Genomic DNA, 18428 nt, shown 5'->3' on the forward strand with positions numbered 1-18428 from the left:
AAAGGAAGAGCCATTGTTGATAAAATATAACAAACTGATGTTCAGGAAGATACGTAATTTAATTAGAATTGATTGTCTCTCCCACTTTAAAAAAAAAAAAAAGTGAACAATTCTGAAGTGTAAGAAAGTACTAAAATTATTTGATAAATTGGCCCAGGAGCTACAAAAATGGGTTAAATCTGATAAGCAAAACAGTTTAAAATTGAGGAAATCTAAAGAAACAAACAGGGAAGGAAGAAAATTTTGAAAATGGGCAATGAGCTATATAGCAAAAGAGAAGAAAGAAATATAGGTGAGGTAACCCAGAAATATGCTCTAGGAGTAAACTCTAAAACAGCATGTGAGGATTTTTCATACAGTTTGGAGCTGTGAGACAATGCCAGGTAACTTAGTATAACTGGAACATGTTCAGATATAAGTGGCAGAAGTGAACTAAGGAGGAAGGCAGTAACTCTGTTTCTAGTGTTCAAGAGGTTAGATTTCATCCTAAGGAAAGAATGAGTGGCCGTTGAAAGATTTTAAGCAGAGTGACATGATCACATTTGTATTTTAGAAAGATCACCCTGGAACAAAGCATAAATGAGAAATAATTGAACGTCTACTGGGAAAAACTAAAAGTATTTGGGAAAGAAAAATCAGTCATACTTTGACTAGTGCTTTATAACTTGCAAAGCAGTTTAACATATGTTATTTCATTTATAAGCTGCAAAAGACCGACAGTGAATGAAAAGGAGTTCTATTTGGGGCATAGGAAGCTGCCTGTTAGACACCCATGAGATGTCAGAAGGGCCACTGTATGTACAAGTCAGGACCTCAAAGGAGATGTCTGGACCAAAAATGGAAAGCTGGGAGACATTAGCTTACGGATGCTATTGAAAGCCATGAAACTGGATACAGTCACCTAGAGGAAATGTGCAAATAAGAGAACAACCCATATTTATAGCTAGTTTTAACCCTGTTTCCCTAGTTCCTGGAGAACAGTGATCATGTCTTACCTATCTTGGCATCTTCAGGGCCTGGCACAGCATCATGGTTATAGGTATTTATTAATTGAATCTGTAAATATATATTCAGCACTTAGTATGTGTTCAACATGGTGCTAAGCCCTTTTGTGGTTATTAAACTTTTGTTTCCCCTTGTGTACAAAGTGTTCCTTTGGGTGGAATATAGAAGGATATAGAATAAATGAGATACACATTGTACTCAGGGAACGTATAGTCTACTGCTGGGAAGATAGAAAAATATATTAACAACTATAGAATGTAGGACAACAAAGAGGTGCCAGTAGGAGGAGCTTAGCATAGTGGTTAAAAGCATGGGTTCAAATCCCAGCTCTGCCACTTAATTAGCTGTGAGATCTTGTGCAAGTTACTTGATTTCTCTGTGTCTAAGTTTCCTCATCTATAAAATGGAGGTAACCTTCCTCATCTGGTTATTTTATGGGGATTTGAGTTAATATTTGTAACATGGTTGGAACATTATATGACACATTGTATGTGCAGTTTAAGTGTTTGTTAAACAAAATAAAATTATTTGGTAATTAAGACAGAGGAGAGATCTTTTTTTTTTAAGGGATATAAGGAGGTTCCATGGGAAAGATATTTGAGTAGGTCCGTGAAAGATTAGTAGTATTCTTAAGAGTGAAAATGGAGAAGGGGGAAGGTATTCCAGGCATAGGGAAACAGGCATGAGTAAGCTGTGTCCTAGGAATGACAAATAATTCATTTTGTTTACAAGCTAGTTAGTCTAACTAGAGAGTAGTGGACACAAAGAACAGAAAGGTACTTTAGATCCCAGCTACCCAAAATGTGGTCTGCACACCGGAAACATTTGGCATGCAGAATCTCAGACCTCATCCCAGACCTACTGAAACAGAATATACATTTTAACTATATCCCAAATAATTGGTATGGACAGTAAAGATTGAGAAGCACTGCTTTAGACTATATCTTGGAGGGTCTATTAATGCCAGGGATCAGATTATAATGCTATATTTTATATTAGATAAACAGTTGAATTTTTTAAAGTAGGGAGAGAGATGATTAAATCTGTGCTTTGCTAATGTTAAATAAGTGTATTAAACTGGAGATAGATTAAATGGAAGACAAACTAAAGATAGTAAACAAGTTACAAGGCTATTGTAGTATTATCAGAGTACGCAGATTATCAATCTCTTGGATACTGGCAAAAGCTGATAGAACTCAGAGGAGCCTGATGCATAAACCAATGCCATTTTTTTATGCATTTACTATGAAACTATAACTTTTCAGTTAGCTGATTATTCCAGATGAGTAGTCGGCACATTTCCTACAGCCCTGATGTCCTTAGGCATCCATTTTATGTGACTAAACCTTCCTCATATCTAGAAGGATACTACTTATGTAACATCCTTGGGAAAATTTAAAAAACAGTTGTTTTCTGTTCTCTGTGCTTCTTATGAGGAACACCTATTGAGAAAGCCTGCATAGGAAGCCAAATCATTACAAGAAGTAAACCTGACACATCTCCACTGTAAGGTTATGGGCAGTCTTTTCCTCTGGACGGTGTTGGAGATACACAGTCTAAATCTTGCTCTTTGGAGTTTCATTTTAGATCCCACACATATCATCTTCCTTTTGTTAATCCCCCCGCCCTCAGGCAGATTTCAAAGTAATTTGATTAGGTTTTGCCTTTCTTAATTACAGTTCCATTCCAGCTTTGCCTCCCATTATGCCCCACATACCTGAATGAATATTCCCAGTTTTTTTATCCAACTTTAAGGAAAAACCCTTAGCTAATCTCTATCATTAAATATTGGGGGTTTTTTTCAGTTTCATTTTTATAGTAAAATTGATTTTAAATCCGGATGGGGGGTGTGAGCTTACCCCACCCCATTATGCTGCTGGCCTTGTATCTGTAAATCTAGATTATTTTTTTAATATGGAAATGAGTTGTTTTGTTGAAAATCATAATAGAATACTACTCCATCACCTCTGTTATAACATTTATTAACAAGGAAATCCTTTGGAGATAGGTTCTTGTTTTATGTAAATAGAAGAAGTTTTATATTTCTAATAGATTGGTGTTATTAAACATATAAATCAATTTTTAGGTATTTTAGTAAACAAAGCAATTTATCAGTAGGTGGATGTTGATGTTAGGTGGGCATGCAAGAAGGCAGAAGAAAAAAGAAATGTTCAGTGCTGATACTTCAGAAATGGCTTAATACAGCTAAGGAAAAAAGATGAAAAGTTACCTTCATCTGCAGTCCAAGCATAATTTCTAATTTTGTTTTTAGTAAGTAGTATAGGTAGTGTTTTTATCATGTGCATAATATCATAAAACATATCTAGACTAATGCCGGTGTCTTGAAGATATAGTGACCATTTTCATCCTTAGTTACTCTATTCATCCTTAGATAGTAACAGATATAATCTAGAGACCATGAGTCTTCTGCTCATTAGAACAGTATGTTACGATGTGTGAGTTGCCTTTAGAATGAAAGTTTTTATATTTTTCCTCAAAATTAGGGTAATTTTATGCTGTTAGCTAAAACTGTATTCCTGTCTACATACTCATTAGCTGTACCCACATTTCTGCTTATTAGCTGCTCTTAAAGAAAGCTCTACTATTTGTTCATTGCATTTATTGAGAATAACAGTAGTTTATGTGGAAAGTATAGATGAAAACCTAATCTGTGTGTTCCCCTTTCCTTTTTGAATTTTGTCTTGTACTCTTGACTTCCCTGTGTAATCTGGTTAGGTAATACAGTAATTTTTCTGATAATTAAAGATTTTTAAAATCTGATACATAGGCACCAAGGGTGGAAGCACAAGTTCTTCTTGGATCTTTGGTTTGCTTTCCCAACTTGTATTGTGAACTGCCTGCTCTCCATCCCAACATTCCTGATATTGCTGTGTCTCAATTTACAGATGTTAAGGTAAGAAATTAGGTGCTAATTTTTAGCGTTTAAATGACTTTATAATCGTAACAGTATATTCAGTAAAATTTGTGTTCTTCATTTTCCTCTCGAAATCCACACAATTGTTAAAGAACTTTAGCCAGCTATACCCCTCAGACACAAAGGCTGGAATGTCCATTAGGAACATAACCTTTTTTTTTTATAACTATTACTTTGGAAACATTTTCTCATTATTGAACCCACTCACATGTCATTATCTTAGGATTCATTCATTCACTCACTGAGCATTTATTGAAGTCCCATGAGCCATATACTATGCTGCTAATGTAAGGCTTCTAAGATTGAGATGGCACTCGACCTGCATATTTGACTGTCTCCTTCTCCCAGTTTTCCAAGGTGATGAATCAAACAATGTAATGGAATATTCTATTCTGCTATAGGAAACTGTGGAATTGGGGTGGAGATCCCATGTACCTGAAGCATTAACAGGCTTGAGTAAGAGATGGTGCAAAATTGAACTGTCTATACAATTGCTTACCCAGATAGTAAATCTTTAAAAAAAAAAAAAAAAAAAAAGATAGTGTCTAATTAGGAGTAGACATACTCTAATTGTTGTTTACAAGCCTTTTTAAAAATTTCAAGTAAAAAAAATTGGTGAAAAGTTGTTTTGTGCCTCTGTAGAGGTCAGCCTCTGTTTGAAGGGGAAGGTGTGACATGATCAGCATCCTTAGTCCTCTGGACTCAGTAATTCTTAGACCAAGGTAGAGGGGAGTGGTGTGATCAGGTCTCCTAGTTAGGATAAAGGCACTTAGTGCTCTGGACCCAGCAATGTGCCTGGTAGTGAATAATTCTGTCACTAAGTCAAGACCTGTCTCTAACTGAATGCCCATGTATTATAAATTGCCACAGGTTTAACAGTCCTAAGAAGTTGTGCTTGTTATAGTAATTGCCAGATGGTCTCTGTTTGACCTGAATTGGCCCTAGAATTAGAAGGGAAAAGAGAATAAAGAAGGGACGAGAGAGGGGCATTCTGTCTCCTCAGAAGTCATGCTCATGATTTTTTTTTAAACTTGTGCTTTCTCTGAAAGAAATGTTTTAAATCAAATTTTTGTCGGTAGTTTTGCATATACTTTCCATACCACCTGTATTTCTCTGTGCAGCATTTAATCACACTTGTAATTATTTTTCAGTGTCTGATTTATACTTTAGACAAATAAGTACCACAAGGTCTTAGTTACTGCTATATCCTCAGAGCTTAACATGTTGCTTGGCATGTAGAATATACTCCGAAAACATTTGTTAAACAAGTGAACTTCACTTAAACATAAAATTGTAGGGGCCGATGCAAATTTATAATGATATTTAATTAAAACTATACAAATTGACCTTTGGTCTTCAGGGATGCAATGGCTTTGGTTTCTTCTATTTTCAGAAGATCCTGAAGGTCCAAGATAGGTAAGAGTTTCAGTTTGCTTAGGCCGTTTTGAGTTTCTTTGGGCTTATAGCCTAGCCTACTATATGTGATTTGTATGATCAGAGTGGCCTTGTCCTTTGCTGGCCATTGTATAGGCAGTAATGGCTGAAGTGATTTTTAAAAAAAAACAAAATAACACTATTACTTAGAAAGCTCTTGGGCTTAAACAATAGGTAGCTTCCAAGTACCTATTAATTGCTAGCCATTGGGCTAGGTGCTAAATTCACAAAGATAAGTAGAATGTTACTCCTCTAAGGAGCTTACAATCTATATAGCTGATAAATCCTTAATGAGTGAATAATTGAATGATTTTTAAAAACCATATTAACTATTAACTAGCACTTATCCCAAAACTCACACATAAGAAGAGGAAGCTTTCTTTTAAATGATAATTCTCAAAGTCGTGAAAAGTTTTGTTCATACCTTTGAGCTATTAAATCTGCTTTAATTATCTTTATAGTGAGCATTTTATCACTCTTCTAATCAAGAAAAAAGTTTTTGAACATACACATTTGGTGATAAATTTCAAAAATCATTTGTCTGCTATAACAAAATACTACAGACTGGGTAGCTTATAAGTGACAGAAATTTATTTCTCACAGTTCTGGAGGCTAAGTCCAAAATCAAGGCTCTAGCATAATCACATTCTGGTGAAGGCCCTCTTCCTGGTTCATAGCCGGTGCCTTCTTGCTGTGTCCTCACAGAGTAGAAGGTGCTTAGGGAACTCTGTGGGAGTCTCTCTTATTTATAAGAGCATTAATCCCATTCATAAAGGCCCCACTCTCATGGCCTAAGTACCTCCTAGTACCATCATCTTCAGGGGTTAGGATTGCAACGTACGAATTTGGGGGGGGGGGGCACAAACATTCAGACCATACCATTGTTTTATTTATTTAGCTAATTTTATGAATAACATTGGAATATACTAAAAGTATGTACATGAGAACGAAAAATGTCTGTTTTATTTTGCTATTGTATCCCTAGCGCCTGACACAGTGCCTGGGTCCGTGGTGGCTATTTAATAAATATTTGTTAAATAAATGAATGAAAAATCTTAGTCATTGCTATTATTTCTCCTTCATTTTAGGAACTTATAATCAAAACTGTATTAAGCTCGGCAAGAGATGAGCCCTCTGGTCCTGCACGGTAAGTCAGATATTCTTAAGACTTGACATGGCTATTCTGTGTTTGTAGTTTTATTTTAGAAGTTAACTGAATTATTTAGCAGTCCAGATTGTTTCAGATACTCAAAAGCTATTCTAAATCACAAATTTAAATTATTTGGATGATTAAATACTTTTTTTCATTATTTAAATATGAACCTTCCCTTCAGTAAAAAAATAAAATCCTAGTCACCTTCTTCAGTATCTTCACCTTCTGTGTCCAAAATGATTTCTTTTAATTGTATTTAAGTAGATTTTGCTTTCTCTTCAGATTATATTTGTCACTGTCTCTTATGTAGTACCTTGAAATATTGTACTGGTTACCCAATGAATGTTTGTTAACTTGAATTAAAATATTTTTATTGTAGAAAGTAATATATCTAAGAAAATAGTGTATATTAATATTTATAAATATTTGATCAGGATATTTTTAAAAAATAGAATGTAAATAATAAGATTTTAAAATGTTTTTGTTTTTAAATGTCTCATTAAGAAGTGAAAACTGTGGCATTTTGTCTGTGTTACTAAACTTTTATCAAAAAGGTTGATTTAAATCAGCATGTTGCCTAACATGTAAGCTTAGAAACTTATACCCCAGAATCTGACTAGTAGCAGAAAGTTGAGCCATACTGGGAATAATCTAGATTATTTTGACATCTTGAAGAATGTAGGAAACTGTACACACACACGCACACACAAAAACTGATCTTAACCTTTAAAAAGCAAAAAACAAAAACTTAAGCATTTGTACTCCCAGTCTGTGCCTTTTACTGTGGCTTTAGTTAGCTGCATCTATGGAGAACTTTGCTTCACTTCAGAGTTTATTGTTATTTTAGGATTACAGCTCCTTCCACTGCTAAACCTGTCACTTGGTTATTTAGATCTATAAATGTTACATAAGATTGATGGGTGGACAACAGTAGAGAAGAAAGGAAGCTGTAGACCTCACATAGAAGACTTTCTATAGTTTTGATAGTAAATTAGTAGCATTAACACTGATAGACTGAAAGAAGGGACTTAACTTCTGATCCATTATGTTCAGGAAGAAAAATATTTCTGCATTGAATTGTTCTGAAATTTAGCATTCTACTGAATTTAATTTAAGAATATCAGTATCAGGACATGCAAGATATATCAGGAAACTAGAAGGAGCTGACTTTTTTTTAATACTTAGAAACATTATATGCTTCATCAGAAGCTTATACTTGAACACACTAATAGAATTTTTACTGATTCTGATCATCAGATTACTTTCTTCAAGCTGAAACTCAGTTGAAGTAGGGAACTGAAGTTTCACAAGACTTTAGGAAACAGAACAAAAATTCTCCAAGTTCTGTTTCTGTTGGAATTCCTTTATAAAGTGTATAACTTTTATTTGTGGTCCCAATTTGTTTTAAAAAGAATTTGTAGCTAGCTATGTTAAATGTAAAAGATATGAAAATAATATCTTACTGACTGCTGCTATCAGTCAATAAAATTACACTTTCCTTTTTTTTTTTTTTTTAAAAAAAAAAACATTTATTTTTGTCTGCGTCGGGTCTTCGTTGCTGCCCGCAGGCTTTTTCTAGTTGTGGCGAACAGGGGCTACTCTTGGTTGCGGTGCATGGGCTTCTCATTGTGGTGGCTTCTCTTGTTGCAGAGCACGGGCTCTAGGCGCTCGGGCTTCAGTAGTTGTGGCACGCGGGTTCAGTAGTTGTGGCACACGGGCTTAGTTGCTCCACGGCATGTGGGATCTTCCCGAACCAGGGCTCAAACCTGTGTCCCCTGCATTAGCAGGCGGATTCTTAACCACTGTGCCACCAGGGAAGTCCCCACTCTTTCCTTTTTGAAAGCATGTTGCATATTTGTTTGGGAAGCTTTATGACAATATCAATTTATCAACATGGGTTTGTTAGAAAGATCCTGTGTGTTATCCCCACCTATGATCTTGGTAATAAATTATAGTTGAAAATAAGGCTTAGAACAGGGAACTCTACTCAATATTCTGTAATAACCTATATGGGAAAAGAATCTGAAAAAGAATGGATGTATGTATATGTATAACTGAATCACTTTGTTTTATACCCTGAAACACAATATTGTAAATCAACTATACTCCAATATAAAATAAAAATTAAATTAAATTAAAAAAAATAAGGCTTAGAGTTTGGGGGATGTGCTTTCCTCCACTTTATCTTCCTAAGTAACAAATTTATTAATTAACAGTAACAAATTGATTAATTCACCTAAACAGTACATGCTCACTCTGGGTTGGTTGGTTGTGGGTGTTTTGGTTGTGGTGGTGGTGTCATTTCATTTAAACGCTCATCCACTTTTATTTGTATCATTATTGGTTGCCTTTTCTGCAGATGTGTAGCACTTTGCAGTTTAGGTATTTGGATTTGTGAAGAACTAGTCCATGAGTCTCATCATCCTCAAATTAAGGAAGCTCTGAATGTAATTTGTGTTTCCTTAAAGGTAAGTAAATAAATAAATAAATATTTAGTGGACTATACTAAGATAGTATAGAATGCATGATTATTTTTCTCTAAATGTTAATTATATATTGTGCCCTTACAGAATAAAACATTTAATAGATATTTTCATCAATTTATTATTACATTATTTCTTTGATTCCGACTTTTTCCTTAAGAATAGTTCTACTCTTGATTTTAGGATATCTTGGTGATGACCTATTTTATCTCAAATTTTATGTATTTGGCTTTGTCTTTAAGATACATATGGATGACTTCTAAAAAGGAAACCAGTCATTTAACAACATTTGTAGGGCTGTTTATCATTTCTTAATCAGTATTTTTGTAACCTACCCTTCGATCTTTATTACTTCCTGAATTCTTGAGCTATTCAATTTTCAGCTTTATCATTCAAGTTAAATGCCCTCTTTGTGACCAGAATAAGATTTGCTCAGAAATAATAACCTGATTATTTGGAGAGTCTGAATGAATAAATGGATATTTTTTATTTGTAAAAAGATGAGTGATACTATTTTTTGTCCTAAGACTTGTATTATAATATCTGTATAGAACTCTAAACACACAAAGTACAAGTATTACTTATTTGACAGATATTTCTGAGTATATACTATGTTTGAGGTGCTTTGCTAGGCAGAGTGAGGAATACCAGAATGAAAAAGAAATATAAATACTAGATTGAAGAGATTAATAATATGATGGCTGAAAAGATGAAAATAAGTGTAATAAAATATAAAAAGCTGAGAGAACTAAATGAGTGGTGCATATAAACTGCTGATTGAGTTCAGAGAAAGCAGAGGTCACTTTGACTTAGGTATCAGAGAAGACTTTGGAAAGAGGAAGTACGTGGTCAGGGCTTGAAGAGTGGGTGAGATTTGGTCATAGAGAGATAAGCATAAAAAGTTTGACTTTATACCATTGGGGAGTCACCTAAGATTTTTAAGCATAGAGAACGTCAGCATCAGAACAGTTCTTCAGAAGATAATATGGAAGTATTGAGTATAGTAAGTAGATTGCAATGGGGAAAGATGGGATAACAAGATTAGCAGTTTAGAGGCCATTCCAGAAATCTAGGTAAGAGAAAATGGAATAAAACTTTAATGAGGACAGTCAAACGTTACAAAGAAAAAATAAAGTTAATTATATCTTTGGAATGTGTTATGATTTATTTTGCAGGTGTATATTTATCTTCCTAATAATATTTTAATAAACACAAATATAGAATGACAAAAATAAACATGTATACAATTTAAAATTTTTTAGCAGCTAATGCAGAGATGAATAATATCAGGAAGAAATTTTTTATAACAGTGCTTTTTTGTTTTTGTTTTTTTCTTATTATTATTACAGTTTACAAATAAAACAGTAGCCCATGTAGCTTGTAACATGCTTCACATGCTGGTTCATTATGTACCTAGACTTCAGATTTACCAGCCTGATTCTCCCTTGAAAATTATTCAAGTAAGTAATTTCTCATTTATTTCTTATTATGACTTGTTAAAGATCCTTAGATTTGGATACCTTGAGATATAAAATTATTTAATAGTTTTCTTTAAATTTTGCATAGCTAAATAATGGCCACTCAGGGTACTTTTTTGAGATATCAAAGTTCGTGACAGTCCCTTTCTATATTATGTTAAGAGATTATGTGGTTGGTTTTAAATGCTACATGTAAATTTATCATTGCCGTTGTCTTTATAATGTATATTAGGCTTCATTCCCTGTCTTAGGTTAGAAGACATACCATCCCTCCAGTTACCAAAATCAGGAGATTATTTTGATTCATTCCTTTCCTTTCCTCTTCAGCCAGTCATTTATGAAGTGGTTTATTTTTATTTTTATTTTTTTAAATTCTGTGTGTTCTATGCTTCCTACAATACATGACATTTTTCAGCCCTTAATTATTTCTTTCTTGAGATACTATAATAACCTTCTAAACTGGTTTCCTGGCTTCTGAGGTCATCCCCTCCAAGTCATCATTCACATTGACATGACTCTTATGTCACTTTCCTGAAGAACAAACAAACAAACAAAATCTCTGAGTGGTTTTCCTTTGTCTATAAAGTAAGACCCAAACTCTTTAGCTGGGAATTAATTCGAGGCCTCCAGATGAGGACCCAACCCATCTTTTCAGAATCATGTACTGATTCCTTTTATGAAATACCCTGTAGTCTAGGCGCCTGAGTCAGCTATTATCCCCTAAACATACCCCTCACTGTCTTCTTCTTACCTAAAATGTTTTACTTTTCTTTACCCCCCCCCCCCATCTTTCAGTGATTGGTTTAAATACCATCTCCTCAAAAAATAAGAATCCTTACTTGTTCTCTCCAACCAGAATTTATCTTTCTTATCTTCATATTCTTATAACATTTTTAGGAAAGATAGTAATTAATATTACTATATACTACCATGTATCAGTCACTATACTAGTCACCTTTTCATATGTTACCTCATTTAATTCATAAAAAGTCATTTGAGGTGGACTGTTATCCCTGCCTCCTCTCCTCCCTTTATTTAAGATGAGAGAACTGAGGAGATAGCAACTATATAAAGTCATAAGCTAACAGGGTAGAAACAGGGTTCAAACCCAAGTCTGTAAAATTTCAAGTCTAGACTTTTCCCACTCAACCATGTCGCCAGGCCCTATTTTAGCACTAAATATATTTATTTGTGTAAAAATTCTAAGCTTCTTGGGACTTCCCTGGTGGTGCAGTGGATAAGATTCCATGCTCCCAATGCAGGGGGCCCAGGTTTGATCCCTGGTCAGGGAACGAGATCCCACATGCGTGCCGCAACTAAGAGTTCACATGCCACAACTATGGAGCCTGCGGTCTGCAACTAAGTAACCCACCTGCTACAACCAAAGAGCACACATGCCACAACTAAGGAGCCTGTGAGCCGCAACTAAGGAGCCTGCGTGCCGCAACTAAGACCCGATGCAACCAAATAATAAATATTTTTTTTAAAAAATTCTGAGCTTCTTTAAGACAATGGCATTTTTTAAAATTATTTTTTATGTCTAGGATGACTTGCATGTAGAATCTCTTAGGTAAATAATCTGTTGAGTTGAATATAGTATTATGGTTAAGAGGTTGGGTTTGAAGGTTAGACCTGGTTTAACTAACCCCTGACTCTGCCATTTACTAACTTCGTAACTATCAACAAATTACTCAGTCCTCTAAATTCTGGCTTTGTTTATCTTTACATTTGGGATAAAAATACCTACCTCACAGGGTTGCTCTGAAGACTAAATGAGAAAATATATGTAACACGCTGAGCACTTTTTGCCATAAAAGTGATGGGACATAAATTTTAATAAATGTTGGCAGCAGCTTACCATCATTATCATGCAGGACATGATAACTGGATGTAAATGTGAATGTTCATATATATGTCTATTAGTATTAAAACATTTGAAATTTTAAAACTCGAAAATTTTACCCTTTAAGATTGATTATTCTGTTGAAAGTTAAGGTTCTTTAAGTAAGCATATTTTTTTTGTTCATTTGAAGGCCTCCAAATCCTTTCCCTTATTTTCTTCATCAGTTTGTATATTATTAATACTTACCTAAGTAATTCTTAGGTGTGTAGAGTTTTTGCAGATTGCTTCACTGTACATTATAGTGGCCAGTGCCTACGGATAAATGGTTATACTTTACCTCTAATTGAATGAAGAAATGAAATTCTAAAATAGTAGAGCATTTCACTAATGGTTACCTACTTACATAGTTAGGAATAGAAGCCCAGTTCTATTACTAGTATTAAGTATTAATCTCTAATATACTAGATTCTATTAGTGTGTAAAGCCTTTTATGGTATAAATTATGTTTAGAGAAATTTTTCTACTTGAAGCAATCATTTATAAAAATTTAATAGCATACAATAAAAATACAATAAATTTACCTCTATACATTTTGAACATGCACATTAAAAAATTGAATGAGATCAAGAAATTTCCAGGGTAAATGATAACACTATAAGAATGTTTGCTTTCTTTTAATAAGGTCTTTTATTTCATATTCTCTGTATCAATTTTATTCATATTCTGTTCAGTGTATAATATATGTTAATTTAAAAAGCCACATTATGAAATCTTTCTTTAAAAAAAAGGCATATATTTACAAGTATATATACCGAAATGTCTGGGAAGATGAGAGTAAATTTCTTTATTTTCCCCCAACTTTATTGGGGAATAATTGATAAATATAATTGTATTATATTAAAGTATATAACATAATGATTTGATATTGTAGAAGGGTTACCAAGATCAAGATAATTAACATATCCATTACCTCACATTTTTAACATTTTTTTATGGTGAGAATGCTTAAGGTCTACTCTTAGCAACTTTAAGATATTCAGTACTGTACGATAAACTGTAGTTACTGTACTATACATTAAATCCTCAGAACTTTTTTTTTAAATTAATTAATTTATTTATTTATGGCTGTGTTAGGTCTTCGTTTCTGTGCGAGGGCTTTCTCTAGTTGCGGCAAGTGGGGGCCACTCTTCATCGCGGTGCGCGGGCCTCTCATTATCGCGGCCTCTCTTGTTGCGGAACACAGGCTCCAGACGCGCAGGCTCAGTAATTGTGGCTCACGGGCCTAGTTGCTCCGCGGCATGTGGGATCTTCCCAGACCAGGGCTCGAACCCGTGTCCCCTGCATTGGCAGGCAGACTCTCAACCACTGCGCCACCAGTGAAGCCCCAGAACTTATTATTTTTATAACTGAAAATTTGTACCCTTTGACCTACATCTCCTCAGTTCACTAGACCCCAGACCCTGGCAACCACTATTCTGTTTCTATAAAATCAGCTTTTTTTACTTTTCCACATATAAGTGATACCATACAATATTTGTCTTTGTCTGGCTTATTTCACTTAACGTAATGCACTCCAGGTTCTTTCATGTTGTCATGAATGACAGGATTTTCTTCTTTTCTATGGCTGAATAATATTCCATTGTGTATATATGTACACCACAGTTTCTTTATCTGTTCATCTGTCGAAAGGCATGTGGGCTGTTCCATATCTTGGCTATTGTAAATAATACTGCAGTGAACATGGGTGTGCAGGTCTCTCTTTGAGATACTGATTTCATTTCCTTCTGATATATACCCAGGAGTGATATTATATGGTAGTTCTATTTTTAATTTTTTGAGGAACCTTCATACTGTTTTCCATAATGGCTGTATCAGTTTACATTCCCACCAATAGTGTATAAGGGTTCCCTTTTTTCCACATCCTCGCCAACATCTGTTCTCTCTTGTCTTTTTAAAAATAGCCATCCTAACAAATGTGAGGTGATATTTCATTGTGGTTTTGATTTGCATTTTCCTGATGATTACCGATGTTGAATACCTTTTCATGTTCCTGTTGGCCACTTGTATGTCTTTGGAAAAATGTCTATTCAGATCCTTTGCCCATTTATAAATTTAGTTAGTTAGTTAGTTTTGCTATTGGGGGTATAAGTTCCTTGTATATTTTGGATATTAACGCCTAATCAGATATATGGTTTGCAAATATTTTTTTCCATTCTGTAAGTTATCTTTTCACTTTATTGATGGTTTCATTTGCTGTGCAGAAGCTTTTAGTTTATGTAGTGCCACTTGTTTATATTATTGTTATTGCTTCTGCTTTAGGTATGATTTCCAAAAAAATCATTACCAAGACCCATGTTAAGGAGCCTTTTCCTATGTTTTCTTCTAGGAGTTTTATGGTTTCAGGTCTTTATATTAAGCCTTTGATCCATTTCAAGTTAATTGTTATGAGTGGTATAAAATAGGGGTCCAGTCTCATTCTTTTGCACATGGATATCCAGTTTTCTCAACATTGTGTGTGTGTTCTTGGACCCTTGTCAAAGATTAGTTGACTGTATGTGTGGGTTTATGTCTAGGCTTTATTCTAATGCACTGGTCTGTGTGCCTGTTTTTATGTCAGTACCTTACTGTCAGTACCATATTTTGATTACTGTAGCTTTATAATAAAGCTTGAAATCAGGAAGTGTGATGCCTCCAGCTTTGTTCTTCTTTCTCAAATTGCTTTGGCTCTTTGGGTTTTTTTGTGGTTCCATTCAAATTTTAGGATAGTTTTTTTCTATTTCTGAGAAAAACACCACTGGAATTTTGCATTCAGTTGCATTGAATCTGTAGACCACTGTGGTAGTGTGAACAATTGAACAATATTAATTCTTCCCCATCTATGACATGGAATATCTTTCTATTTATTTGTGTCTTCAGCTACATTCACTAGTGTTTTCTAGTTTTCAGCATATAAGTCTTATCCTTGGTTAAATTTATTCCTAAGTATTTTATTGATTTTGATGCTGTTGTAAATGGGATAGCTTTCTTAATTTCTCTTTGTGATAGTTTATTGTTGGCGTATAGAAATGCAGCTGATTTTTGTATGTTGATTTTGCATCCTGCAGCTTTACTGAATTCATTTAGGAGTTCTAACAGTTTTTTTTTTTTTTTTTGGTGGAATTTTAGGATTTTCTATATATAAGATCATGTCATGTACAAACAGAAATAATTTTACTTCTTCCTTTCAGATTTGGATGCCTTTTATTTCTTTTTCTTGCCTAATTGCTGTGGTAGGACTTCCAGTACTGTGTTGAATAGAAATGGCAGTTGTGAGCATCCTTATCTTGTTCCTGACTTTAGAGGAAAGGATATTAACTTTTTATCTTTTGAGTATGGTGTTAGCTTTGGGCTTGTCATATATGGTGTTTATTATGTTGAGATACATCCCTTCTATACCTAATTTGTTGAGCAAAGTAGATGTCTTGAGTGATAAATTACAGATGGTTTTTATAAATCTTTTTGCTTATCTATGTCTTCTCATTTTTCTATCAGAACATATATTATTTGTATGTTTATACATATTGATTCATGACTTGAATTTTTAAGAAATCCATTTATAGTTAACAGAGCATATATAACTTTGGTTCTGTACATTAGGATTGTAAATGATTGATAGTTAAAAGTGTACTTGAAAAGCTGACCTATTAAAAATTACTTTGAAATAACAATGTTAATATATTTTGGATAAACTTTCAGCAGTAGATTTTGTATCACTTCAGCATTATTGTTTAAGTTTTAGGATGCACCATTAGTTTGACATATTTTGAGCTATTTTCTTTATTTCCTACAGATTCTAATAGCCACTATTACCCATCTTTTGCCAAGTACAGAAGCTTCATCTTATGAACTGGATAAGAGGGTAATTTAAATTTTTTAATATTTAATATGTGGTTATCTAGTAAGATACTTATATTTTAAAACTGTGAAGGTATGTCTATTTACATGGGAAACATTAATTAATCTTGTGTTTAAAATAATTTGAAATATAGCTTTCCATTATTTAAGTGTAACTAAATCACATTTTAGTTTATATCTCAAGTTAATCATGGTCATCTGATAAAGTCTTTGAATTTTAGGGTTGTAAGGAACGTGGGAGGATATTCTGTCCATTTATAATTTTTTACTTGTTATGGTCTTGTTTATGCCTGAAAATAACTGAGAATAGGTCCAGAAACATAATTACAGCTGCAGAGTTCTGCAAATAATGGGCAGAACATATGTAATAAAACATACTGAATATTTCAACACAATATGATTAAGAAGTGGTAACACTGAGATTTCTTGTTGGCATTGTCAACACATGAGTTCTATTAAACTGTGGGAATATATGAGATCACTTAAGGTGAAGCCGTAGAGTAAGAAGTGTTAGCAAAGTATAACACCTTGAAGATAGCAGTTAAAGAACAGGCAGAGAGGGGGGTCACCAACGTAGTGACATAGAAGGCTGCTGAATTTTCCTCCTCCCTTGGACCCATGGAAGATACAGCTACACATGGAGCAATTCCCTCTGAGAGAAATACAGAAACTAGTCAAGTGACCTCTACACATCAAGTGACTAAGAAAATACCCACATCAAAAATAGGTAGGAAAGGCTGCAACACACTCTTGCCATAAACCCCACCCTAGCAGAGCTCCGTACAGTCAGGAGGAAGCCCCCAATTCCCACCTTCTCTCTGAGGAGAGAAGGGTTTAGCCCATACGTCTAGCACCCCACCTTTTAAGCCTGCCACCCAAGGACAGGTCCCCAAATCACCTGGCTCTGAAAGCCAAAGGGGCTTGCGTTCACAACTCCCATAGAACTATATGAAACAAAGAAGCAGTTGTTAACAGGCACGTTGCTGTTTATATTCCGTTTTAGAGATTTTTTTTCCCCATCCCTGTTGTTTTTATTTATTTATTTGTCTGTGGTTTATCCATCCTTTGTTTATTTTTGTACAGATGAGCAGATACATCTGTATTTTCTTTTTTCTTCTTGTTTGTTACACAAAAGTATAACAGTCTTAGATATTCATTGGTACTTTTGGTTTTTCAGTTGACAGTATATTCTGGAAATTCACAATAAATAAATTCATAGAGGTCTTCCATGTTCTTTTTTGTAGCTGTATAGTATTAGTACTCCATTGAAGGAGTGCAGCGTAATTTATAAATTTCATAATTTATTCAAGTCATTCTTCTATGTATGGACATAGAGATTATTTTCAGAATTTTGCAGTTACAAGCAATGCTGCAGTGACTAACTTTATGTCTGTATATTTTTACATTGTTGGAATGTGTCTTCAGGGTGTATTCCTAGAAGTGGAATTGCTGGGTCAAAAGGTAAACAGATAATGTAATTATGTTAAATATTGGCATTCCCACAAGCATACACTATGAGAGTATGTTTCCCCAGAGCCTAACCACAGAGTATGACATATTTTTAAATTTTTGCCAATTTGATAGGGGAACAATAGTATTTCAGTGTAGTTTTCATTTACCTTTCTCTTTTTATAAGTGAAGTTGAATATCTTCTCATATTTATTAATGGCCTAATTTTTTACTTTATTTTTGTGAATTGTCCATTTATATGTTTTTACATTTTCAGTCATATTTTGGTATTTTTCCCTCAGATGTTTACATATTAGGGAGTTTTCTATGTAAGTCAGTTTATCAATCTTTTACTTCATTAGGTATCTAGATTTTGAGCCATAGGTAGAAAACCTTTTCATGTTTTCTTCTAGTACTTTTAGTAAGCTTCATTGTTTACACTTTTACCCCTCATCCATTTGAAGTTTATTTTCTGTGTTTGGAGATAAGGATCTAATTTTTGTTGTTTTTCTGAATGGATAACCAGATTTCTGAGTTCCCTTTATTAAAAAGTTCCTCTTTGCCCCTTAATGAATAATCAAGTTCCATAATTACTTGGGTCTGTTTCTTAACTTTCTATACTAGCAGTTTTCAAACTCTTTTGGTGACAAAATCATTTTACTATTGATAAACATTTTTGAAGATCTCAATTTTTGTTAATGTGGACTATATTTTGTCTTCTTGACCTGTCTTGTACTGAGAGTGGTGTGTTAAA

At 34.0% G+C, this 18428-nt stretch overlaps 1 protein-coding gene across 4 annotated transcripts in view; it reads left to right on the top strand.

Annotated features, from left to right (window-relative positions):
• The window catches only part of RALGAPA1 (Ral GTPase activating protein catalytic subunit alpha 1), a 222410-nt gene that overhangs the window by 125142 nt on the left and 78840 nt on the right, over positions 1–18428 (top strand). For all 4 annotated transcript variants that reach the window (XM_068546053.1, XM_068546079.1, XM_068546070.1 and 1 more), the window contains exons 26-30: positions 3794–3919; positions 6463–6521; positions 8887–8995; positions 10360–10470; positions 16161–16229. In XM_068546053.1, coding sequence (XP_068402154.1) covers positions 3794–3919; positions 6463–6521; positions 8887–8995; positions 10360–10470; positions 16161–16229 — 474 coding nt within the window. The remainder of the gene's footprint in view (positions 1–3793; positions 3920–6462; positions 6522–8886; positions 8996–10359; positions 10471–16160; positions 16230–18428) is intronic.

Source organism: Eschrichtius robustus, chromosome 1 (genome assembly GCF_028021215.1).
Source record: "Eschrichtius robustus isolate mEscRob2 chromosome 1, mEscRob2.pri, whole genome shotgun sequence".
Classification (NCBI taxonomy): Eukaryota; Metazoa; Chordata; class Mammalia; order Artiodactyla; family Eschrichtiidae; genus Eschrichtius; species Eschrichtius robustus.